Here is a 27,209-nt window from a genome sequence, read left to right on the forward strand (position 1 = left end):
TGCCAACATGGTCACATGGCCTCCTTCACTTTTCTGTGTCTTTCTCCGCTTACCTGACATATGTGATTGCATTTAGGGCACTCCCTCACAATCCCGGACAAACTCCTCCTCTCAAGATCCATGTAGATTAATATTAACACTTGCCACATAAGGTAATATTCCAAGGTCCTGGGGATTAGGACTTGGACATACCTTTGGAGGACCACCATTCAACCCACTGATAAATGCTGATAAATACAAAATTGTTATCTTTAATTCAGTTCAACTCAATTCTACTCAGAAATCAGTTCAGTTCAGTCGCTCAGTCGTGTCCAACTCTTTGCCACCCCATGGACTGCAGCACTCCAGGCCTCCCTGTCCATCACCACCTCCCGGAGTTTACTGACACTCATGTCCATTGAGTTGGTGATGCCATCCAACCATCTCATCCTCTGTCATCCCCATCTCCTCCCGCCTTCAATCTTTCCCAGCATCAGGGTCTTTTCAAATGAGTCAGTTCTTTGCATCAGGTCTAATGATGGAATAATTCTATGCATAATGATAATAAATTTCAGAGCACTCATCAGTATGCATAATATTATTCATTGCCATGTCTATCTATTCCACTAAGATGTGAATTGATTAAGGTGGTGACTAGGACTTGAATTAGTTTATGATCAGGCCTAAGACAATGTCTGGTTTGTACTAGAAGCTCACTGAGTGAGTAGACTTCAGCTGAATTTTATGAGTTATAATCAGAGTAGAACTTAGGAAGTGATTAGCTCTTTCTGAGAAAGTAAGGAGGGCTTCTCAGAGGAGATTCTTCAGCTGAGATTTGAAGGCTGAGATGCAGTTTGCCGGCCAAAGCAGGAAGGGAATTCCAGGTGGAGGGAATACCATGGTCAACATGCAGAGGTGTGAAATAGAATAGCAATTTAGGAAACTTGTGAAGACTAACTGAGAAAATGCATGAAAACTATTCACACAGTACTTAGTAGTATGACTGTTTTTGCTGGAAGGAGGAGAGTGGACTCAGGAGATGAGGCTAAAGACATTAGGCAGAGACCGGACTGCACTGGACTTACTGTGCCATTCTGATCATCTTGGACTTCATCTCAAAGGCAATAGAGAAGTAATGTGGGAGTAATGTGGTCAGATTTTTGTAAGGATTTTCATGCTTTATTAGATATATACATGTGGAAAGTCTTGAAATGCATGTTATAAAAACACATCTTGGGAGGGAAGCTCAAGAGGGAGGGGATATATACAATTATGACTGATTCTCATTGTTGTATGGCAGAAACCAAACCAACATTGAAAAGCAATTATCCTCCAATTAAAAAAAATCTAAAATTTATATTTTAATGACAAGATTTAAGATTGCAAATGAAAGGCAGGAAGAGAGAAAGAATATCTATGGAACACCCTCCATGAAGAGAGCCATGCTTGTGGCTTAGAAAAATTGCCCTACATGTAGGCTATTCCCAAGCATCAAGAGCACAAATTCTCTTCTTCAAGAACCTGAGGTCCACATTTCCTTTGGGTCCATATGCCTTAGGTGAAAGCACCCAGTAGCCTTGCCTTTGTGTAAACACTAATACAAGTCACCTATTTGAGAAGATACTAGACAACTATATTGAAGTTATATAAGTACTAGCATAAATTTTTCATCATGTGCTCTTTTTTTTAAGGCATGTGTGTGTGTCATGGGCATCCACATGAAGTTGGAACACAGCTAGCACAGAGGAAAACCAAGAAAATTCTAGAATGGTCTTCAGGAGATTAGGTACAGAAAGTAATAGAAATAAAGCAGTTGACAGTCAAATAGGTAGTTGTTTTGGAGAAAAAGAATAAAATTAGTCAATAGTCAGATGGCTGGTTGGCTGACTGTTCATTAAAACAAACATACCCAAAGTGCTGAGTGTAGTTCCCTGTCCTATACAGTAGGTCCGTGTTGCTTATATAGTTTATATATGGACTGCCCTGGAGGCTCAGATGGTAAAGCGTCTGTCTACAATACGGGAGACCCAGGTTCGATCCCTGGGTCGGGAAGATCCACTGGAGAAGGAAATGCCAATGCACTCCAGTACTATTGCCTGGAAAATCCCATGGACAGAGGAGCCTGGTAGGCTACAGTCCATGGGGTCACACACTACTACATATATATACTATTTTATATATAGTAGTGTGTATATGTTATTCCCAAATTCCTCATTTATCCTCCCCTGTCCACCTTTCCCCTATGGTAATCATGGTTTTTTTTCCTATATCTGTGAGTCTTTTTCAGTTTTGTAATAACCTATATGGGAAAAGAATCTGAAAAGAATGTATATGTATAACTGAATCACTTCACTGTACACCTGAAAGTAACACAACATTATAAATCAACTACACGTCAATTAAAAAATTAATTAATTAAAAAAACATATATACACAATAGTCTGCAGAGACTCCTGTGACCATTGGGAAGCAGCTTCACCATTTAAATGGAACTGAATTTGCTTGCATCCTAGGTCACTTCAGTTGTGTCTGACTCTTTGCAACCCTATGGATCATAACCTACCAGGCTCCTCTGTCCATGGGAATCTCCAGGCAAGAATACTGGAGTTGCCATGCCTTCCTCCAGGGGATCTTCCTAATCTCATTGAGTGTTAATTCCCAGTTTTGAGAGTCTGGCACTGGAAGTAGCACTCTAGAATGTTTGTTTTCATAGTAGCCTCCTCCTTGATAAATGGAGTCATTTTAATGATCTTGAGGTTGTCTGGTGCTGATCTGGAGCTTGGTCTTCCAACCCTTCTTGCCAACAAAACATTTGTCACATGATGCATGTGACAAATGTGAATTCTAAATTCACATTTAGAATGCGAATTCTAAAGGCTTAGAATTCACACAGCTGAATTTGAATGGAAATGATTGAGTTTTCACATGGCTGCTTTAGATTTCAGGTCAAATTTCATTTTTTCATAGAGATCTTCCCAGACCACTTCCTCTGAAATAGCCACCCCACCCTCCGCCTAGTTGGTCTCCATCACTGCAACCTGTGTCTTGTAGAGACAGCTCTTATCACAGCCTCTAGTATCTTGCTCATTTCTGTGTCCATCAGATGTAAATTCCTTGAGGTCAGCACATTCTGTGTCCCGTTCACCTTTGTATTCACAACACATAGATGAGTAACTGGCATAGTTGTTGATCAATAAATATTTATTAAATGAATGAATGGATGTATGAATGCAGGGTGGAGTGAAGGAATAACTAAACTGATAAAGGAGCCAGAATTGATGCTACCAGGAAAGAGTTAAAAATATTCCCTTTTGGGAAATGGGTCAGTCACTTCAGAATAGTAATTTATCATGGAAAAATATCAAGCTCAAAATGGACACTTGTATAATGAGTTCTCATTTGGACTTTTTCAAGACATTCCTTCAATAACCTTTGCTTTTGACACTAACAATGTCCATATACCAATCATGAGGAATATTCTATACAAGAGCCAAATTGGATCTCTCAAGACCTGATCTTCATGATGCAAATGAATTTGGGGGGGGTGGGGCAATTTTCTAAGAAAAGAGAGGTCCTCTTACTTGCAAACAACAGAGATTAAGCAGAATTAACACCTGTAAATATATGTGATATTATTGTATATGATATTGTGATTTATAATAAGAAACATATATTCGGCCTTTATCCAATTTCTGGCACAGAGCTCCTAAAACCTTTGGAATTTCCTAAGTGATAAGAGCAATGAAAACTTCTTTTGTTGTGTTAACGAGATTACTTTGGCACCCACCTAACGACAGGGGCTTGTTACCAGGAGACACAACCAATATTTTTAATGACTATTTATTTAAACAAAGACACAGAAGGTATGCTTACCAATTTTTCAGATTTCAGAAAATTGGGGTGATTTCTTTGGTGATAATCAGATTTCAAAAAAGTAGACAAGAAGATCAAAACTGAAAAATCCAACACTTCAGGCCAGAGAAAAAGTTTATCTGTCAGGTTAAAGAATGACTATGCAATGATTTTTCCTAAAAGATGACACATAACACATGCACAGCTATCTAGGACTGTATTGTCAAAGCCGAATCAGACAAAAGCTGGCTTCATTAATAGTTTTAAATGATTGAACAATGGAACAGTTTAATGAACAAAACAACTAACTAATAAATATTTTGAGACTTGACTGGGAAAAACTGGTCATTCAAAGGGTTGTATAAAGTATTTCCTTACAATCCTAACTGCAAATATTTGATAGATTACAAAGAGATAAAGTCCTCAAATCTGGCCTTATTAAAGGGACTGGCAGACTCCACTTACAAAGAAACATTGAATTGCATGAGGGAATGGAGCCAGAAAACATCCAAGGCTCTCTACACCTCTAGGAGTCTTAAACAGACTTTTTGTGGAGCAAGAGTACATGTCATAACCACCAGAGGGATCCTTTTCCCAGATCAGAAGAGAAACTGGTGAGATATTTCCTTCTCATATATTCCTAAACAAGAGAATATTTGTTAAAAATCAAAATGGCCTTGATAAAAATGCCAGCTCTTTCACCAAAAGATTGGAGACTTTAAGCATTTAGCTAATATCTCTAAGCCCCAGCCTTCTCATCTGTAAACTGGGGATAGCATTATCTACTTGATGAGGGAGTGTCCTTATTAAACCAGAAAGAGAATGTAGTGGCTGCCATTCACTAAATACACAGTTACTGCTGCTGCTGCTGCTAAGTCCCTTCAGTCGTGTCTGACTCTGTGCGACCCCACAGACGGCAGCCCACCAGGTTCCCCCATCCCTGGGATTCTCCAGGCAAGAACACTGGAGTGGGTTACCATTTCCTTCTCCAATGCGTGAAAGTGAAAAGTGAAAGTGAAGTCGCTCAGTCGTGTCTGACTCTTAGCAACCCCATGGACTGCAGCCCACCAGGCTCCTCCGTCCATGGGATTTTCCAGGCAAGAGTACTGGAGTGGGGTGCCATTGCCTTCTCTGAAATACACAGTACACTGGGTTATAGGTGGAGCATATGTTTTCAAGCACATGCAAGGCTGTGTTCCTGGGTGCAGTCTGTTGTCTCCTGCACTACCCTTCCAAAAATACATCAAATTGCACTTAATTATTCTGTCTTATTTATGATCTCTTGTATACATTTCTTTCTTTCTCTCTAAACTAATGGCTTAGCTTTTCTTATTTACCACTAGTAAAGTCACTGATCTGTAAGAAACATACATACAGATATAGAACTGCACACATATGCACATACACACACTGATAATATTTTTATGAAACTCTTAATAATTCTATTTTGGAAATAAGTGTGTCACCAAGGCAAACCAGTTACAGATAAGCATTTCCCTCAATTACAATATTTACAGCTAAAAGTTTCTCACGCTTGGGATTCAGACCTCATTTGCAAAGCTATGATAGTACAATTTCTCTTGGGTATGCATATTTTGAAATACAGAAGGAATATCTAAATGTTAAAAACATATTGGATGCAATTTTGAATTTCCTTTGCATGAACACTATGTGTTTAAAAGCAGGGATCTGTAAGTTTCTGTGTAAAAGACAAACCAATATTTGTGGTCTTTCCTAGTTTCTGTCAAACATCTCATAGGAGCTCCTGAGACCACCTTCAGAGAGATGGGGAGCTCTCCCTGGGCCAAAAAGAATAGTAGTCTTTATGGAGGAGGGCAGGGACTAAATTCCATGTACCTCACTGCCAAGAGCTATGAAGGGGAATATGTACCACATTATCTTCATGCCAAGAAATTTCAAGGGCTTCCCAGGTGATGCTTAATAAGAACCCGCCTGCAGATGCAGGAGACATAAGACACATGAGTTCGATCCCTGGGTTGGGGAGGTCTCCTGGAGGAGGGCATGGCAACCCACTCCAGTATTCTTACCTGGAGGATCCTATGAACAGAGGAGCCTGGAGGGCTACAGTCCACAGGGTCGCAAAGAGTCAGAAATGACTGAAATGATTTAGCACGCATGCAACTCCATAGATCAACCCTCCACTCAGCTCCCTTCTTGGTACTCAGAGATCATTTTTGCTGTGAAAAGTTCATACATCCAAAAATGCCAGGTAAATGGGTCACCTCTCCTGAGAGAAACAAAGGAGAAGATTATTGACATTTACTTGACACCTGATACTTGCTGGCACTGTGAAAAACCACTGTTTCTAAATTAATCCTCAAGACAAATCTACAATACTTTGTCGTGCTGCCCTCATAGCAATGATAAGCTACCTGAGGCTTAATCAAGTTAACTTGATTGATGGGTTTCTTGATGATAGAGAAATTCTAAAATGACAGGTACTTCCCACACCCAAAGCTGCTAAATCAGAATGGGGGCTGGCAGTAGAGCAGAAGCTGCATTCTAAAACAAGCACCTCAGGTAACTCTGACAGTTTTTTAATGAATCACTGAAGTAGGCCATTAGAAAATGTCCTTTCTTAGATCCATTAAAGATTTGTTATCTTCTGTTGAAATAATTTGTTTTACTTTGCACCAAACAACAACTTTAGTCCCATTGCCAGGTACTTCTCATCCATATCTTTATGTTAAAATCGAGGCTAATGCAATTCTATGCCTAGGTATTTATCCAAAAGAATTGAAAACAGGTACTCAAAGAATACACAGACACTCATGTTCATAGCAGAACGTTTCATAATTGCCAAATGTGGAAACAGCTTAAACATCCATCATCGGATGACTGGATAAACAGATTTTGATATATACACAGAATGGAATATTATTTGGTCATGAAAGGGAACATAATACATATTCATGCTACAACATGGATGAACTTCCAAAATACTTTGCTAAGAGAAAGAAACCAATTGCAAAACATCACATACCCTGCGATTCTGTGTACATGTAATATCCAGAATAGATAAACCCATAGAGGCAGAATGCAGGTTGATATTTTCCAAGGGCTGTGAGGTAGCGGTATCAGGGAAAACTGCTTAATGAGTAGCGGGTTTTACTTAGGAGTAAGGGAAAAATCCCATGGATGGAGGAGCCTGTTAGGCTGCAATCCATGGGGTCTCTAAGAGTCGGACACGACTGAGCAACTTCACTTTCACTTTTCACTTTCATGCATTGGAGAAGGAAATGGCAACCCACTCCCGTGTTCTTGCCTGGAGAATCCCAGGGACGGGGGAGCCTGGTGGGCTGCCGTCTATGGGGTCGCACAGAGTCGAAAATGACTGAAGTGACTTAGCATAGCATAGCAAGGGAATGATTCAGAATGAGATAGAAGAGGTTTCACTGTGAGTGTACTAGATGCCTCTGAATTACCATAAAATGGTAATTTCACCATATATGGATTTCACCTCAATAAATAACTTTTTAAAAACTGGGGCTACAACTGTTAGCTACTAACTTTCCTTGACGTTTGTTCCAAGATTGCTGCTAAGAGTTTTTTCATTGTTGGGGAAAGCAATAGTGATGGTTTACTTCATAATTTTCTTGAGTTAAGGGCCTAGAACTCTCTATGACCAACAGATGGCGCTCTAGTTCCAGTTGTCACAGTTCTCTGCTTATTCCACAGAAGGGGTTGTTTCCATTAATGAAAAAAGAATAAACACATGTGCTTCATCACTGTTCTGTAGTTGGAGAAATTGACTAATATTCCTTAACTTCCCTTAGAAATAACTTTCAAGCTAATCACTAACTGAGTGTAAAGCCGGGACTTTGAGTACAAAAACCACACATAAAATTCCTTATGGTGACCAAAACAGCAAGGATGACAGAAAAGCAACAGTTTTACAGGCATATAGACCTGGATTCTAATTCAAATTCCACCATTTACACCTGAAATCTATTTGTAAATTCTCAGCTGAAAGTCAATTGCTTATGCTTTCTCTTAAACACTGATGTGACCCTATCGATAGGGCAGAAAGCTCACAATATATTTTTAAGTGAGAAAATAAAACAGATTGCAGAGCAGTATTATATGGTAGTACTACTTTTGTTTAAAAAGAAAAACTATATATATCTGGTAAGATATACACTAACATATTAATGTTGTTTATCTCTGGGTTATGAAACTAGAGCTGATTTCAATGTTCTTAATACTTTTCTGATTGTTTTTAGATTTTCTTTAATAAATATAAATGAATTTCTATACACACACAAGCAAAAAACACACAAGTACCCTTTTTCATGTACTACGATTAAAGATAGTGTATATCAGAAATGGACAATTCAAGACTCCCTCTGTGAACCAATTGAATACGTAGAGAGATTGCTCTCAGAGCTCAAACACAATGTTCCAGGCTCTCCCTCCTACTTAGAATTCTCCCAGGTTGGGCTAGTGGTAAAGAACCTACCTGCGATGCAGCAGACGAAAGAGACGTGGGTGATCCCTGGGTCAGGAAGATCCCCTAGAGGAGGAACTAGCAACCCAATCCAGTTTTCATGCCTAGAGAATCCCATGGAGGAGCCTGGAGGCCTACGGTCCATGGGGTTGCAAAGAGTCAAACACAACTGAAGTGGCTTGGCACATGGGAGTAGGGGGTTAAAAGAAATCCAGTTGTGCTTCTATTGGCCAGCTGTTGAGGCCAGCACGTGAGAACAGTATCTACTAGCTATTCAAACAATTAATTGGAAAGCAGTTGTCCTCATAATTTGGACTCATGCTAAACACCCTCTCAAAAATAAACTGACATACCAATGTCAATATTTCTTACTGTCTCATAAGACAAAACCTTTGAATTCATAACAAATTTGGGAATATTTATACAAAATTTTAAACACATATATATTTTGGACCCAACACCCTCATTTTTAGGACTCTGACCTATAGAAAGACATATACATGTGCTAACATACTTGGTCAAGAATTGAACAGGGAAGCGTTGTTTATAAGAAGGAAAATTCCCACTAACAGGGAAATAATTTTAACATTATGAGACGTTCATACTATGGAATGCTATGCAGCTGTTAAATAGAATGCTACAGAATTCTAAAAATGAACATGGAATAATCTCCCACACACAGTAAATGGGGTGGGGGGAGAGAACTATAACAAAAATAACAAAATGTTTGTGTTAAAAACTACATTGTGTGCATGAATATGTATACATGTTTATATATGTAAATACACAGAAATATTTGTAAAGATCTGGAAAGATGAATACCTATTAATACTTATTGACAATTACTACGTGTAAGGGTTTTTTTTTAAAAAAAAAACTTTGTATTTTCTGAATTGTCTTAATTTCTATAATACACACAAATACACATGCCTACTAATTGCCTACCATCTGCCTACTATGTACAGGTTCTGATATAAGTTCTGGGGATACACCAGCAATCCAGAAACAGCCTATTCTCAAGACAGCTCACAAAGTAGAGGTTTATTCCTGGGGCTTTTCATAGGCACTATGATCTCACCAGACGGTGAATAATCGTTTCTACCACTTGATCAGACAACTTGTGCTCTTGGGCCCTCCTTCACACTCAGAATTCTCCTTAAGAGAAAAAGAAAAATACAAGTCCAGACTGAAATGTAAGAAACAAAAAAATTTTAATGTCTGGAAGAAAATATAAAAGGTTTATTCAGTAAGAGTTTTTTTAAGACAAAAGCATGAATCATAAAAGAAAATATTGATAAATGTGATCATATTAAAATTTAACATAGCTATTCATAAAAGCATCTGAAAGAAAGTTAAAAGGAAATGTTATAAATTTGAAGAGGATATTTGCAACATAGAGAATTAATAAGGAAACAGAAGCCATAATGTGTTAAAATACCTGCCAAAAAAAAAAAGAAGACAAACACTCAAAAGGAAAAACTGGGAAAAAATATCAAGCAGGTATTTTATGGGTAAGAATCACAAATACTGAATATACATATGAAACGATGGTCACCTTCATGAGTAATCACAGAAAAGCAAATTAAGACTACAAAGAGATCTCTGTAAATTTGGATCAAAAGCAGTTCAACTAACTCAGTTTTCTGTATAGCATCTTCCTCAGCCAGCCGCATTTGACCTATTTCTTACATCACATGTTTCCCATGAGTGTCAGATCTCTTTAAGAGAGATCTTAGAGTTAGAGTCTAGTAGGAAGAACGTGGAATTTAGAGCATTAGGACATGACTTCAAGCCTGGCTTACTTACTGAATAGATCATATTACTTAACTTTTCTGAGTTTCAGTTTATTCATCCAGAAAATGTAGAACATATTTATATTTGTCAGGACTTATTTATTTGCAATTCAGTTAGTTTTCAAACTCAATTCAAGATAGCTCCAAGAACAAGGTACTTCACTTTCTGGAAGGTCAGGAATCAACACAGTTCTATCCAGAATGCCATAGGTCCCTTTTCCCATCCTTCTTCGCTGCCTCTTCCCAAATGCTCACTTCCTTATAGGCTTCCCTGGTGGCTCAGATGGTAAAGTGTCTGCCTGCAATGCGGGAGACCCGGATTCGATCCCTGGGTCAGGAAGATCCCCTAGAGAAGGAAATGGCAACCCACTCCAGTACTCTTGCCTGGAAAATTCCATGGACAGAGAAGCCTTGTGAGCTACATGGGGTCGCAAAGAGTCGGACACAACTGAGTGACTTCACTTCACTTTTATGCAAACCAATTCTTCATTATTTGGTGGGGAAAACTACTTCTACTTGACCCAGGGTCACTTCCAGTTTAGCAAGCACAGAAGGGGAAAAAAGGTGGCAGTGGAGGGTGGAAAATACTCCATCATTCAACATTTAATTGGTCATTCTTGAGTCACCTGCTCATGTCTAAGCCAATCACTGCTCCTGAAAGGATAAGCTATTAAAGTTGGTCCACTTGGGATCACATGTTCACCCCTGAGAGCAAAGGAGCAGACAATAGCAGATTCCCACAGCATATAGGGGTGGTGTACAGACAAAACTATCAGCTTTTCACTCCAATAATAATTCCTCTACTCATGAAGTTTGAAAATTTGGGACAGAGTACATTTTATATTGTAAAATACATTGAGTCTTGGGTTAAAATAATTTTTGTAAAAAATTAATATTCCAGTAGTCATGTATGGATATAAGAGTTGGACTGTGAAGAAAGCTGAGTGCCGAAGAATTAATGCTTTTGAACTGTGGTGTTGGAGAGGACTCTTGAGAGTCCCTTGGACTGCAAGGAGGTCCAACCAGTCCATCCTAAAGGAGATCAGTCCTGGGTGTTCATGCTAAAGCTGAAACTCCAGTACTTTGGCCATCTCATGCAAAGAGTTGACTCATTGGAAAAGACTCTGATGCTGGGAGGGATTGGGGGCAGGAAGAGAAGGGGATGACAGAGGATGAGATGGCTGGATGGCATCACTGACTCGATGGACGTGAGTCTGAGTGAACTCCGGGAGTTGGTGATGGACAGGGAGGCCTGGCGTGCTATGATTCATGGGGTCGCAAAGAGTCGGACACGACTGAGCAACTGAACTGAACTGAATATGAAGAAATTGAAAGAGAGAAACATAAGAACACATTAATGAGGCATCTGTTCAAAACCAGTCTTTTCTTGTGTAAAATTAGGAAAAGTGTTGTTGAATCTTCAGAAAGCAAATTATCTACAAAATGAAGAAACAACTGTACATTAGTTTTATGTTTACACATCGATTTTTTTTTTTTTTTTTTTTTTGAGAAATGAAAGCTTCAGTAAAATCCCCAGTGTCTTTATGGTTCTACAATATGCTAAATGTCTCATTTCCTATCAAGAACTCAATGTGCTCAGGGGTGTGAAAGTGTCATGATCACTTAGCTTAATGGGTGTGAAGTAAATGCTCTCTTTTCTGCAGGGAAAATCTTTTCTAAAGATCATTGTAACACTTACAGAACTTGACACATTTTTATAAAGTTGGACAGTTGGTAGTGACCCACGAAGTTCATCAAGTCTCTGCCACGGCTTTAGAATGACAATCAAAACACTCCAGGGAAAAAACTATCTTGAAATAGATTTTTAAAATATCTTCCAGAGAAAGTGTCTCTGGGGAATCTAGATTTCACACAATAAATCAAGATCCACCTTCACTTCTTTTCTTCCGTCTGCTGGAAAATAATTGGATTATACTATAGCTCCCAGGGCAGTGGTTCTCAAACCTGGTTATTCATTAGAACCACATGGGGAGCTTTGTAAAATACAGATTTCTAGGCAGCAAAGGCTAGGTAATTTAGAAAAACGAAATCACTTTCAGTAACTCCATAGTCATTACTTCTACTATGTTATACACCGTGGCAGGCAGAATGATACCTTTCCTCAGAATGACCACAGAACCTCTGAATATGTTATGTTCACAGCAAAAAGGACTTGTAGATGCAATTAAGTTTATGGTCATTAAGATGAGGAGGAAGAGGATATTCTGTATTGTCCAGGTTGGCCAATCTTATCACATAAATCCTTAAAATCAAGGAATTTCCCACCTATGATCAGAGAAAGATGGAGCAATCAAAGAAAGCACAGAGAGGAGCCACAGTGCTGGCTTTAAAGACAATGAAAAGAGATTTGGAGCCAAGGAATGCAGGTGACTTCTAGCTTTTGGAAATAACAAAGAAATAGGTTCTCTTCTAGATCCTTTAGAAAGTAACATAGTCCCCATGATGCCTTGATTTTAGCCCAGAGAGACCTGCACTGGACTTCTGACCTACTGAAAATTAAGATAGTACCTTTATATTGTTTAAGTCACCAAATTTCTTGCTTACACTCTGTTCCCATGGATGGAGGAGCCTGGTGGGCTGCAGTCCATGGGGTTGCAAAGAGTCTGACACGACTAAGCAACTGACACATACACACACTCTGTTCTCCAATACAAGTTCTGCTCAGAGGAATAATACCTTACAAATCCTGTATATAAATGGCTGTTGAACTTTACCAACAACTATTGGTTTCATTTCAATGGTGTTTTATCATGTGAGATAGGAAGATTATCAATATTCCCATTTTATCATGTGAGATAGGAAGACTATCAATATTCCCATTTAATAGATGTGGAAGCTGAGGTGAGATTGTGAAGTGACTTGCTCAAGGTTGCAGAGTTGGTAAGCGAGTGGTTGGACTGGAATGTGAATTCTTTTCTTCTGACTCCTCCAATTCCAACTCCTTATACCAACCATTTAAGCTAGAAAGAATAGATACCAATGCCTTTATCTTTATTTTGTGGATATAGAAACTTTTGCTGTAAGAGGAATTCAATGATCCATAATGAAGCTAAGACAAGAATTCCTCACTTTTAACTTATAATTAATTGCTCCTTGTGATTTTTATCTCCACCTATAAGATAAAGTGTGTACATCCAGGTATAGAACCAGCAGGATTTTTCAAAGCAGGAGGAACTTAAGCTTCAGATGAAAACAAACCTGATTTATAACAATGACTAATAACAAGTCATTTAACATCCTTGAATCTCACTTTTCTCATTTGTAAAATACAAATAGTTAGATCTACTTGACAAAGTTGTGAAAAGGATTTAATGGGAACTTCGCATTTAAATGAAGCCCCTGACATGTATGCGTATGCAGGCATGTCATGTCAGCGTATGACATTAATTTCATATATACTTTGTGTCCTCATACAAACAGAGTCCAAATTTTCAGTCTGTCCTAAGTCACTGGTCCTAGCTCCAATCAAATTAATAAATCCAATTTAAGAAAGGGTTAAGGGGAAAACATGTCTCCTTCCTTTATTTATTTATAGACAAATAAATTTGTATAAGATAGATATAATCAACAAGGACCTACTGTATACCACAGGGAGCTCTACTCGATACTCAATAATAACCTATATGGGAAAAGAATCTGAGAAAGAATAGATATCTGTATATGTGTAACTAAATCATTTTGTTGTACTCCTGAAACTAACACAGCATTATAAATCAACCATACTCCAATATAAAATAAAAATTAAAAATTAAATAAAATTGAAAAACAAAATTTTAGAAGTCCCTTTGCCTTCCTGAGCCCCAAAAGAGAACTTTTGTGAATGTAAAGATGGGCTTTAATCTTGTAGATTTCCATCTTCTAGAGACACAGGAAAAGATGAACCCTAACCTCAGTGATGGAGAAGGCAATGGCACCCCACTCCAGTACTCTTGCCTGGAAAATCCCACGGACAGAGGAGCCTGGTTGGCTGCCATCTATGGGGTCGCACAGAGTCGGACACGACTGAAGTGACTTAGCAGCGGCAGGAGCAGCAACCTCAGTGAACTTTGTTAGGAGATACTGTGATCATGTTCAAATCTATTTTGTTTGTATGTATCTCATCAGATGCCTTGACATTGAACAGAGAGCCCCCAGAATGCTGGGCAAATTTATTTTCACAATCATTTAAAAATAGAGTTGTACTTGATATAACTCTAGAAGGAAATTTGGATTAACACAAATTCTCCTCACTCTAGATATATACAATATTATATAAATAAAAGACATCATTTTTAAAGAAAATGGAAATGGTATGGGAAATGGGATTAGAGACTGTTTTTATTGTAGTATAAAGATCTAGTTGTGTTGGAATGTCTTTCGCATTCCTATCATGAAGAATGGTAATAATATACAACTAATAGAAATTTTGAAGAAGAAGAAATATTTCTTTACCAAGAGTTATTGTTCACATAGACTGTCATTTCAACTGAAGAGTGGAGAAAGCATTTTATGAAGAATCATCAGAAAGAGTTCTTTCCTACTCCATGATTTCCCTCTGTGATAAAAAATTAGAGGAATTAGGAATAGATGTGTTGTTTTCATTCCTTTGTTGTATAAATCATAAAATACAGCTATGCTTTCCTACTAAACACTGGCAATAGCATATCACAATAGACACACTCCTTGTAGCTATGAAGCACTTCTCAAGTCCTTGTATATTTATGATGATATGTATTCTTACATCCTCATGAGTAGATAAGAAAGGCTCAAAAATCTGCATGAACAGTCAGTACAATCAAGGACTCCTAGCATAAAGATAGAAACTCTGGTCCTCATGGACCACCTAAGCCTCCTACAAGTTCAACATACTCCACACTGAGTTCAACACCTCCCTCCACCTCTTCCCAGCCTACTCCTCCTCTGGTTTTTCCCTTTCTAGATGGTAGCAACCCCCCTCCTTCCTCCTGGTTGTCAGTCTGGGGTCTGGCATTTTCCCTTCACCATTAGTAAATGACTACAGCCTAACAATCCACCCTCTAAATATCCCTTAACTCCAGACAGACCACCACTTCCGAAGTCTCAGCTTGCAGCCTCTGCCACCTGGATGTGAGAAACCATTTGTCTTGCCCTGCTCCCCCTTCTTTTTCCCTACTGACACCCAGCTTCTTAAACACCACTCATGAGGCTCCCCTACCCAAATCATTCCTGCCCTGCCCCCGCTCAGGATTACGGCCTCACTCCCAAGCGTGGCTTGAAATTTTTGCTCAGATCCTTAACAGAGAACCTATCTTTGTTCATTGTCCGAAAGTGCCCTAAACCCTTGAAGTTTGCCTCATATGTGGCCTGTCCCTCTACTACTCTGCCCCTTCACGAATCTGCTGTCCTTACCAGCTGAATGAAGTTTCTCCGTCCATCTGCCAATAAAATCCTACCTGTCATTTAAAAGTTCTTAGGATGCCCTCCCTTAGGAAGCTTCCTGTCCCCTAAACTTTGCCCCAGAAAGGAGCTCCTATCCTTCTTGTACTGCATCCCTTGTATGTGTTGTAACTTTGCTTGTCTCCCTCATTAGATGATAAAGCTCCTTAAGGGCTTTCTGTCCATCCCAGGGTGTGGCATATGGTTAAATATTCGATAATTGCTTTCTGGATGAATGAATAAATCTAGGCTAACATTTTCCCTTGTCAAATGAGATCATTTAGTTGCAGAGAGGTTAAGCAACTTGCTTGAGGCCACGTAGTTAGATTATAGAAGTAGCAATAAAGACTGATACGTGTGTTTCCAGATCTCAGCCTCTGTGCATCCAGCTGCTTTTGTATTGATACCATTATGTCCTATGGCAAAGCTTCCCTGGGCTTCTCTCTGTATTAGTAGACTTTTACTTTGAGGCTGGGTTTGCCTTTTTAGTATGGATACTCTGATTTTCCCTGGGGAAAATCACTCATGTATTCTTGGTGTGTGTGTCTAGTTGCTTCAGTCGTTTCTGACTCTTTGCGACCCTAGGGACTTTAGCCCGCCAGGCTCCTCTGTCCGTGGGATTCTCCAGGCAAGAGTACTGGAGTGGGTTACCATGCCCTCCTCCAAGGGATCTTCCCGACCCAGGGATTGAACCCGGTCTTTTATGTCTCCTGCACTGGCAAGCGGATTCTTTACTACGTGCGCTACCTGGTGCCTGCTGTTAAAATGTACTTCGCAGGCGGCACTAATGGTAAAGATGTTCTGTGTGGGATTCAGAGGGTAGGCATGAAGGCAGCCGTGTCGTTCTGATGTCTGAGCCAGCTGGGGAAGGGGCCTGGATACTGCCCATCACACGTGTACTGTGCTGGTGGGTGACTTGCCTTTGTGTTTGTGGGGCAGCAGCCAGGTTCCCATCAACTCCGCCTTCCCTCAGACTTCCCTGCAGTTTACTCGACTGTTGGACCGCAGGAGTCCCGTGTGGACTGGAGATGATGAGAGACTGACGGAGGTTCCCATCCGACCACATAGGTTCTGGCTTACGTGCAGGAGTGCCAGTTTGTTCTCGATTGGTCCTTCCCACTTCACACCTAGCTTCCTTATAGCTAGCTCGGAGATCTTCATGCTCCAGTATCTAAGATGAAGACCACCTTACAGAAACTGGTTAACCAGCCTCTACAATTGCATAGGTCAAATTCTTATTATTAATAGGGCTTCCCTTGTGGCTCAGATGGTAAAGAATCCGCCTGCAATGCAGGAGACCTGGATTCGATTCCTGGGTTGGGAAGATCCCTTGGAGGAGAGCATGGCAACCCTTTCCAGTATTCTTGCCTGGAGAATCCCCATGGACAGAGGAGCCTGTTGGGCTATAGTCCATGGGGTCACAAGGAGTTGGACATGACTGAGTGACTAAGCATAGCACAGTACAATTCCTGTAATAAGCCCTTTAGTGTGACTTTGCACACACACACATTTTTGATTGATTGAACTCTTCTCAATTTGGACCCAGACTGATACACAGTACTATCCCTGGACTTTTCCATAATGTAAATCAAGACATCTTCTTTCATATTTAAGTGAGTGTGAATTTCATTCCCATCACTTGCCGTTGAAAAGGACTAATATGCAGGATTATCATATTGTGACTAAGCAGCTTGATATCCTGAGGGCAGGATCTGTGCATTACTCATCCTTAATTTGCCAGCATCCAGCAGGCTGACACGTACATAGTAGGCACTTGGCAAACATGTGATGAATAAATGGACAACAAATGGCTACAGAATAAAAATGTTCTCTTGGGGACCCAGAGTTAAAGCCTCACACAATGTGAATCATGTGGAAGAAGAAAAGCAGGATGAGTGGGAACTCCCAGCCTCTGGATAAAGCTATGAAGATCCTGGGACTGAGGGCAGCTGAGCCCTCCACCTGGCAACTGGGCTCTGGTGGTGGGGAAGAACAACAGGCGTCAGGCATCGCGGGTTCATTACTAGCACAGCAGGTGTCCCGGGGCAGCCAGCCCTCGCACGAAAGTGAGCTTCCTGTCACTCCTGACCAGGATTCACTACATGTGCAAAGCAGAAGTGGTACAGAAAGCTATTTTTTAACATAGAAAACTTGAAAGTGTATCAGGTTCTGAGAAAAGGAAGCTTCTTAGAAAGATGATTTCATGGTAAGAAACCCCATGAATCATCTAAAGAATTTATATCTGAACTAAAACATAAATGCTAGCCATTGTTGGTTCCTGCCTAGAACACTTTAACAGATCTTAAGGAAGTAAGAGGTTCATGGGAACCACAAAGACAGACATTTCTGAGCAGAAATTTTCTCAATGGTTTGGCTGATATTCAGTATAAGTGAATCAGGTGATGAATCAGTTTATTTCCAAGTACAAATCTTTGCAGGGGAAACACATGACATGCACATATTGACTCAAAATGGCAGACGGGTGTGGTAGGCTGATAATGGCCCCCATGGATACCCAGATCCTAATCCAGGAAACTGGGAATATTAATCTTATGTGGAAAAAGTACCTTTGTAGAGGTGGTCGAAGTAAGGATCTTGAGATATAAAGAGTATCCTAGATTATCCTGGGCCAAATGCAACCATAAATCCTTATAAGAGGAAGGAATAAAGGGATTTGACTGTGTTGGAGAAGCTGATGTGAAAGAGCAGAGAGAGATTTAAAGATTCCTTGAGGATGGAATAAAGGACCATGGGCCAAAGAATGCAGTAAGGTAGAGGGTGAAAAGGCAAGGCGAGGGACCCTCTCCAAAGCCTCCAAATAGACAACCTTGGTTTCACCCTTAGAAATCCAATTTGTACTTCTGACCCCCAGAATTGCAATAGAATAACTGTGTGCTTTTTTAAGCCATCAAGCTGGTGGTCAGCCCACTCCAGTGTTCTTGCCTGGAGAATCCTAGGGATGGGGGAGCCTGGTGGGCTGCCGTCTATGGGGTCTCACAGACTCGGACACGACTGAAGCGACTTAGCAGCAGCAGCAGCAGGTAGTCCCCACTTGGGAATCTTGAACACAACTCTTTTCCTCCGCTAGGGGGAGCTCAAGCTGTATATCAGTGAGTCATAGCAGATGCAAAAGACCAGTTTGGTTTTCTTGTCTGACTATTTGAGTGAATTAGGAAAGTGGGCTGTGAAGTCAGACATCCTGGATTCAAATCCTAGCTCTGTTTTTACTTCTAGTTACTGGAAAAATTATTTGTCTTCTTTATGCTCCCAATTCCCCATTGTAAAATTGGGGATGATAATAGTGACCTGATAGAAAATTGTGGGAAATCATTGAACAGACACTTCACAACAGAGCATATCCAAATGGTAAAAAATACAAAAAGAAAACACTGTACCTCATTGCCTCATTGATCATCAGTTCAGCCCACAATGAGATACCCACTACATATCCAGCAGAAGGGCTAAAATAAAGACTAATGAGATCAAGTCTTGACAAAGAAGTGAAACAAACTAGGATTCTCATACATGGCACCTAAGTGTAATACTGTCCTCAGACCAGTCAAGGGGGGCCCACCCTGACCCTGCTCCATCCCATGGAGTGAGGAGCCCAAGAACATGCCCACTCAGGACCTATACCCCCTCCTCCCTGGACAATGGTCTAGACACCCAGGACTCCAGAATTGGGCATGAATCAGTCCTCTTCCCTAAGCTCATTTTCCAAAGGCAGGCCACATTGCTGGCGTGTGCACATCTTGATCCAAGGAGTGGCCAAAGGGTGGCTGTGGTGACATAGCCTATGCTTGTTAGGCTGGTTGCAATGCAGGACAGAGCCAAGGGTAGGAAAGAATGTCAGATTTTGTGCTAACGAATGAGAGAAGGCTCTCCTCATGCTGAGTATAATGGGCAAAATCTCTAGAAACAATGGTTTGGCAGTTTATGTGTATATATACACACATGTATAAACAAATATGTTGATTTCTGTTGGTTCTGGGCATATATATACACACATATACATATATAGTTAGACACATACAAATTGTTAGGCAGAACTAGTACCACTATTCATTATGATGAATTCATTATAAAAAAGCAAATTTTCTTCACTGTTAAAGTGTATAAATAGACTGCAGTATAATCATGCAATGGAGTAATGACACCAATGAAAATGAATAAACTTCTGCTACAACCGGCCATGTGGACAAAGCTCGAAAATATAACACTGAACCAAAAGAGACCAGACACAAAAGAGTATGTGCCATATGATTCCACTTATATAAAGTTAAAAACCAGGCAGCACTAATCTGTACTGACAAGTCAGGCAGTGACAGCTTCAGGGAAGAGGAGGGTAGTGACTGGGAATGGGGCGTGTCTCTGGGGTGCTACCAACGCTCTATGTCCTGATCTGAGTTCCAGTTGCATAAGCATGTTCCATGTATGAAAGTTCACGGAAATGTACACTTAGGATTTATGTGTGTCGTGTATATGTATATTTTTTCAATAAAAATGTATTTTAAAAAAGAAAAATGGTGTCTTATCTCATAGGCTTGTTATGGGGATTAAACGATTCAATAGACCCAAGCTACTGAGACAGGGTATGTCACCCAGCGAGTGCTGTGTTATACCTAGGAGGTCAAGTGCTCTCTCTTTTTTTCCTTTATTAGAGTTTAGCTGCTTTACAATGCTGTTGTTGGTCTCTGCTGTACAGCAAAGTGGATCAGCTATATGTACACATATATCCCCTCCGTCACACAAAACCTTGAGTAGAGTTCCCTGTGCTATAAAGTAGTAGGTTGTCATTAATTATCTGTTATACATTGTACTGTATGTGTATATGTCAATCCCAATCTCCCAGTTCATCCCAGCCCCTCCTTCCAGCCTTGGTCTCCATAGGTTTGTGCTCTGCATTTGTGTCTACTTCTGCTTTGCAAATAGGTTCATCCATTCCATTTTTCTAGATTCCACTTATGTGTGTTAATATACAATGTTTGTTTTTCTCTTTCTGACATACTTCACTCTATTTGAAGTCTCTAGTCCATCCATGTCTCTGCAAATGGTACAATTTTGTTCATGTTTTTGGGCTAAGTACTATATATATATATTAATATCTATAATATATGTATATATTAGCACTCTTTCTAAAACCAACCCTGATTCTAAATCTCAGGTCTAAGATCTGAAGCACCTGCTAATGATCCTCGCAGAGCCTAGGGGCTCATCAGATAGCTAGCAGCAGCAGTTAATGAACCCATCTAGTTGTCAGCTCCCAGACTTGGTGCCGGACATGAGATATGTCAGCACAATTCAGTATCAATAGGAAGGGAGCTCAAGGTCCCTGACCCCATCTCAGTGCAAGAGTCACTTGTCCCAGAACACCTATCCAGCATCTCCAGGAGAAGCATTTGCACACTTTCTATATGTTGCATTGTGTGTTCTTTCACAATAATTGTTTCCTTCTATACGTGTCTCCCCAAGGTACCATAGGCTACGTGAGAGCAGAGACTGCCTCTTTTCTTTCCTTCTTCCTAGTGCTTAGCACTGTGTCTGGCACATGAATGATTCTCAATAACTCTAAATCAAAAACAGAATTCCTGACCCATAGCAGACATGCAATACATGTTAATCCCATACCTCCCATCTTTTTCTCTTCTCTTTTGATAAAGTCTTTCTCTCTTTCTGAAGTTTTTTCTCCAACCAGAGGAACCTATATGATAAGGCAGAAGGCTTTGAATCTCTTCATATGAGACACTTTAACAGTCTAAACTAAATAGTCTAAACAGTTTAAATAGAAACAATGACTGAGCCTACCTTAAGGTGACTCCATACCCCCACTGCATGCCATGATTTCACTCTTTAATGGGACAAATGTTTCCATTGAAGAAATTTATCACCAACTTGTCATTTAAGCAGCAAACACCTGCAGTGGATGGGGTCTTTCAGGATGATGGGTAAAGCTTCCAAAGAATCATTCATGCTATGTGGAACGGAAGAACAACAAACTCAACAGCTGATAGCAACCCAACCCACTTCATCTGGGGACAAACAGGTACAGCTAATGCACTTCACAGGCGCCCGTGAATGCCGTACAAAATGCCTCCAACCAGGGAAGCCTGGGGAGGGGAAGAGGGAAGGATGGGTTCAGAAAGAGAATTCAGTATCCAGTGAGCATTGGCTGATTGTGCACAAGTACAATGTTTTGCACATATTTTGTTAAAAGAAAAAAAAATTATGAAACACGGATGTACAATTGTGCACAAAATTAATTTCTAGGATTTTTTAAACATAAAAAATACATATGTGCAGCATAATATATGAAAAGAAAGTTCATGGAGTAATTGTTTAGAAGAATGAAAAGTTAGAATCAATGGACATGTTTATTGTTAAGAGAAAACTCAAATTATGATGCCATCATACTAGGGAGTGATATATAGTTAATAAAAGAACCTGAAGTTCCTCTGTATGCACTGGCATAGAAGGATGTCCAAGTTATCAAAGGAAAAAAAAAAGCACTTCAGAATAGTATATATTTATTTGCATAAAAATTTAAAATAAAGAAACATGCTTATACAATGCACAGAAAATCATCCTGGAGAATTCATGCCTAAAGATGAATAGTGACTACCTCAGAAAGGAAGATTTCAGAAATGAGAAAGGGGGAGGGGCAGGAAGGAAAAGAGATGACGTTTTACTTTTTTCTCATTTATGTTTCCTATTTATATACGCAAGGTTTGCTTGACTCTTTCACAATGAGCTTGTATTCGTTGAATACTTTTAGAAACTTTGAGATATTGGATTACTTTAAAAGCAGGTTTGGAATCAGCTCGTTGCTTGTTTTGGGCGTTTATTCCATCTTTCTATCTATAACTTTTCCCAGCTGGAAAATAATTACATTACTATTTCATGGTATGGTAGCAGAAGATGATCTATGTAAAGCTTTTAACCTACTAAAGTGAAAGTGAAGTCACTCAGTCATTGACTCTTTGTGACCCCATGGACTGTAGCTTGCAGACTCCTCCATCCCTGGGATTTTCCAGGTAAGAGTACTAGAGTGGGTTGCCATTTCCTTCTCCAGAGGATCTTCCCACTCAGGGATGGAACCCGGGTCTCCTGCATTGCAGGTGGATTCTTTACCATCTGAGCCATTAGGGGAGCCCATTTTAACCCACTCCTGGGTACTAATAATACTGATTGTGTGCATGCTGTGTGCATGCTAAGTTGCTTCAGTCGTGTCCAACTCTTTGCGACACCATGGACTGTAGCCCACCAGGCTCCTCTGTCCATGGGATTCTCCAGGCAAGAATACTGGAGTGGGTTGCCATTTCCTTCTTCAGGACATCTTCCTGACCCAGGGATCGAACCCACATTTCTTACATCACCTGCATTGGCAGGCAGTTCTTTATAACTAGCACCATTTGGAAAGCCCCCAATAACACTGATTCAGATCAGATCAGATCAGATCAGTCGCTCAGTCGTGTCCGACTCTTTGCGACCCCATGAATCGCTGCACGCCAGGCCTCCCTGTCCATCACCAACCCCCAGAGTTCACTGAGACTCATGTCCATCGAGTCAGTGATGCCATCCAGCCATCTCATCCTCTGTCATCCCCTTCTCCTCCTGCCCCCAATCCCTCCCACCATCAGGGTCTTTTCCTGCAGGGAGCTGCCCATGAGAACGGGGTCCTTTGTCCAAAGGACACAAGCTCTGGGAGCTGCCTCAGTCCTTGAGGGTTTGCTTGCAAACATAGCTCTCTGTCCCGCCACCCCAGAGACTAGGCGCTTATTTACTGCAGACACCTGGAGTTCTGTGCAAACTTCTCACGCACAGGGAAATTTTATCTGGTGTAAGAGATAATAACAGGGTGCCATTCCCATGCTCTCAAGATTTCTTGTGACTGTTTGTAAGATGTATAGGTCAACCAAGAAAAAATGTCAACTGTCTTGTCTTTCTCACGCTTTTCTGTATAAATATAAGATGCTGAATAACGTTGATGTCAGACTGCATCCCTTCATGGAGACGTGTCTGAACCTCTCGACCCCATCTTTGTTGTAGTCTCTTGCTTTAGTTTCCTTTCTCAGCCCCGCCGTGCACGTTCTCGGGACCTGATCGACTTTGCCGGCTGGCACCGGCAGGTGGCGCCCAAACAGGGACTCGGGAATCGGAGTGCGACGACGGCTGCTGCCCACCAAGATTGAGGTAAGTGACAAGGAATTCCTAATTATTAAAGTAAAGTGCAGGGAGGGTGATTGTCCAGAGTAATAAATCATGGCACAAGGCAATAGCCGCCAGTTATTTGTACATATGTTGAAAACTATGTTAAAAGGTAGGGGAATTCATGTAAATAAGTTACAGCTAGAGAAGTTTTTACTTTTTATAGAGGTTTGTCCCTGGTTTCCAGAGGAAGGAACAGTTAGTCTGGAAACTTGGAAAAAAGTAGGAAAACAATTGCAGACATACTATTCCTTACATGGTCCCAATCATGTTCCTGTGGATGCTTTTTCTTTGTGGACTCTCATAAGAGACTGTCTGGATCCTGAACATGAGGGACATAAAATTCAAACGGCTCTCAGGGATTCCACAAAACCCGAAGTTGCAGAGCCTTCCGCCCCTCCGCCTGAGCCGCTTTATGCTGTGCCTGAGGGAACAGCTTGTAAGGCTGAAGGGAGTGATGATGTGTTAAGCTCTGATGAACAGGAAGAGTTAAATGAACAAGCAGCTCAGTACTATAGAGAGGATATGCCTTGGGAAATGATGGTTAACATGCAACCCCCCTCAGCAAAAGGGGAATTAAAGCATTCAGGGCTTTCTGAAGAACAGCTGGAGAATTTAATTCAGAAGATTGTTATAGCAGTAAAGAAGGATGCACAGGGAGACTCCCACTCCAGCCAGCCTGTGCCTCCAGCATATCCTCCCTCAGTTCTTGCTGGACTCGATCCACCTCCGCCTTTCGTAGAAACACAAGGGCTTATATCTATCCCTGCTTCTTTGCCCGGTGAAAACGTAAAAATTACAAGTGAGATATTATTATCTCCTCTTCAACAAGCGATTAAGCAAGCTAATGAAGAAGGAGAACATATTGCCGGGTTTTCAGGAATCTATCCTGTATTTGAAAATGCTTAACAGCAGAGGTATTATGAACCGCTGCCCTTTAAGCAACTGAAAGAGTTAAAAATGGCTTGTGCACAATACGGCCCGACTGTGCTGTTTACTCAGGCTATTACAGAGGCTTTAGGAAATCAAAATCTGCCACCTAATGATTGGAAACAGGTTGCTCGAGCTTGTTTATCTGGAGGAGATTATTTACTATGGAAATCTGAGTTTGCTGAGCAGTGTGGGATCACAGCCGATATCAATCGGCGACAGGGACTGAACACCACTTATGAAATGATGGTGGGAGAGGGAGATTATCAAGACACTAATAGTCAACTTAATTATTTGCCTGGAGCCTACCCTCAGATTAATGCTGCGGCTCTACGAGCATGGAAAAAGCTTCCAAATTCTGATAAAAAGACTGAAGATTTATCTAAAATTCGCCAGGGGCCAGATGAACCACATCAGGATTTTGTTGCCTGCCTGCTTGAGACAATTAGTAAAATGATAAGAGATGAGCAGGCGGGAATGGTGTTGACTAAATTGAGTTATTGCCTTAGCTGGTTTTAGTAGACGGCTTGATAATCATTATCCCTCAGATAAAATTTTGCAATTTGCTCATTATCACCAATTTCTCTTCCCAAAAATCGTTGTTTCTCAGCCCCTTGCCGATGCCCCAACTGTATTTACTGATGGCTCTTCTAATGGAATAGCTAGTTTGATTATACAGGACAATACTGCTGCCTGGCGTACTAATATTATAAGTCTGCTCAAGAAGTAGAACTATTTGCCGTTTTTCAGGCTCTATTACAAATCTCTGCTCCATTTAATTTATATTCTGACAGTCAATATATCATAAGAGCCTTAAACACTACTGAGACTGTTCCATTTATTGGTACCCTGAATTCTACTATCCAAACTCTTTTTCGTGATATACAACATTTAATTTGTTCTAGAGTTAATAAATGCTATTTTGGTCATATTAGTGCTCACTCTGGGCTTCCTGGACCTTTAGCACGAGGCAATGCTTTGGCTGACGAAGCTACATGTATGATATTTCCTTCATTAGAACAAATGGCAAAAACTTCCCACAGCTTACACCATCAAAACAGTAATAGTTTAAGACTTCAATTTGGCATTACTTGAGAAGCTGCCAGACAGATTGTTAAGCAGTGTCAAACATGTCCTCAATTTTTTAGAGTCCCCCATTATGGAGTTAATCCTCGAGGATTGTTGCCAAGCCATATATGGCAAATGGATGTTACCCATATTCCTGAATTTGGTAAACAAAAATTTGTTCATGTTACTATTGACACCTTCTCCGGCTTTTTACATGCCTCTCTACAATCCGGAGAAGCTAGCAAACATTGTATAGCTCATTGCATTAAATGTTTTGCTGTTATGGGAACCCCTAAGACCATAAAAACAGACAATGGTCCAGGATACACTAGAAAAAAATTTCAATTATTTTGTACACAATTGTCTATCTCACATAAAACAGGTATCCCTTATAATCCTCAAGGTCAAGGAATCATTGAACGGGCACATCAAACTCTCAAATATCAATTGCAAAAACTAAAGAAGGGGGAATTGTATCCCAATACCCCCTCCAGCTCTCTAAACCATGCTTTATTTGTTCTAAATTTTTTACAATTGGATATAAGTGGCCGTTCAGCAGCACAGCGATTTTGGAACTTTAATGCACAAACAATAAGACCTAAAGTCTTTTGGAAAGACCCACTTGTGGGAAAATGGTATGGACCAGATCCTGTACTAATTTGGGGACGAGGGCATGTTTGTGTTTTCCCGCAGGATGCCGAAGCGCCACGCTGGCTGCCGGAAAGGCTGGTACGCACAGCGGAGACGATCTCTAGTAAACCAGATGAGGAGATTGGCGATTCAAGAGCATGATGAATTACCATCTCAGCAACAACTCCAGGCATTGATGCGAGAGGCACAGAATCGTGTTGCTGTGCAGGGCGATTCGATATCGCCTTTAAGCTTCCTGATAACCTTATTAATTATCTTAAATCAGATTAATACTGCACACTCTGAAGAATATTCAAGTGCTTACTGGGCTTATTTTCCCGACCCTCCCCTTCTCCAACCGGTGGGCTGGGAGGGTCGGTCCATTCCCATATACACTAATGATACTGTAGCTTTGGGTGGCTTTTCAGATAAACATATTATTCCTAATCCAGTTAATTTCTCTTATTATGGAGTGTTTGATCGCTTACCTATTTGTCTGTCTAGATATTTTAATTCAACAGGATGTCTTTTTGTTGGGGAGTCAGGATATGCTGATTATGACAATGGTTGGAGCCTGTATATTCCTGGAGTAATGAAAGAATCTGGAACTCCTCAACGTCGTAATGGAACTGGTCCTTTAGATATCCCTTTCTGCGACTTTGGAACAAGGGGAAGAGTCACTGCTGCACCATGGAAACTGTGTCGAGATGGAACTGCTACAGTTTATAACATATTTGGGACAAATGAGTCATTGTGGGACTGGTCTTCAGACCCAGCCCGAAACCCTGGAGCTCAGGATAATAGAAACTTTGCATCCCGTATTTGGAACTTGGGCGGCTCTAAAGTGTTCCAAACAGAAATCTGGAAAC

General features: G+C 40.5%; 1 protein-coding gene across 1 annotated transcript; it reads left to right on the forward strand.

The window, feature by feature from the left end:
* Positions 1 to 23,747: 23,747 nt before the first annotated feature.
* Positions 23,748 to 25,161, forward strand: LOC104982644 (endogenous retrovirus group K member 7 Gag polyprotein-like). The gene is given in 2 exon segments (XM_010832080.1): positions 23,748 to 24,450; positions 24,520 to 25,161. Coding segments are annotated over 2 exon segments (1,326 nt in total). The 5' UTR covers positions 23,748 to 23,766.
* The last annotated feature ends 2,048 nt before the right edge of the window (positions 25,162 to 27,209 follow it).

Source organism: Bison bison, unplaced genomic scaffold, assembly GCF_000754665.1.
Source record: "Bison bison bison isolate TAMUID 2011002044 unplaced genomic scaffold, Bison_UMD1.0 scf7180017864535, whole genome shotgun sequence".
Lineage (NCBI taxonomy): Eukaryota > Metazoa > Chordata > Mammalia > Artiodactyla > Bovidae > Bison > Bison bison.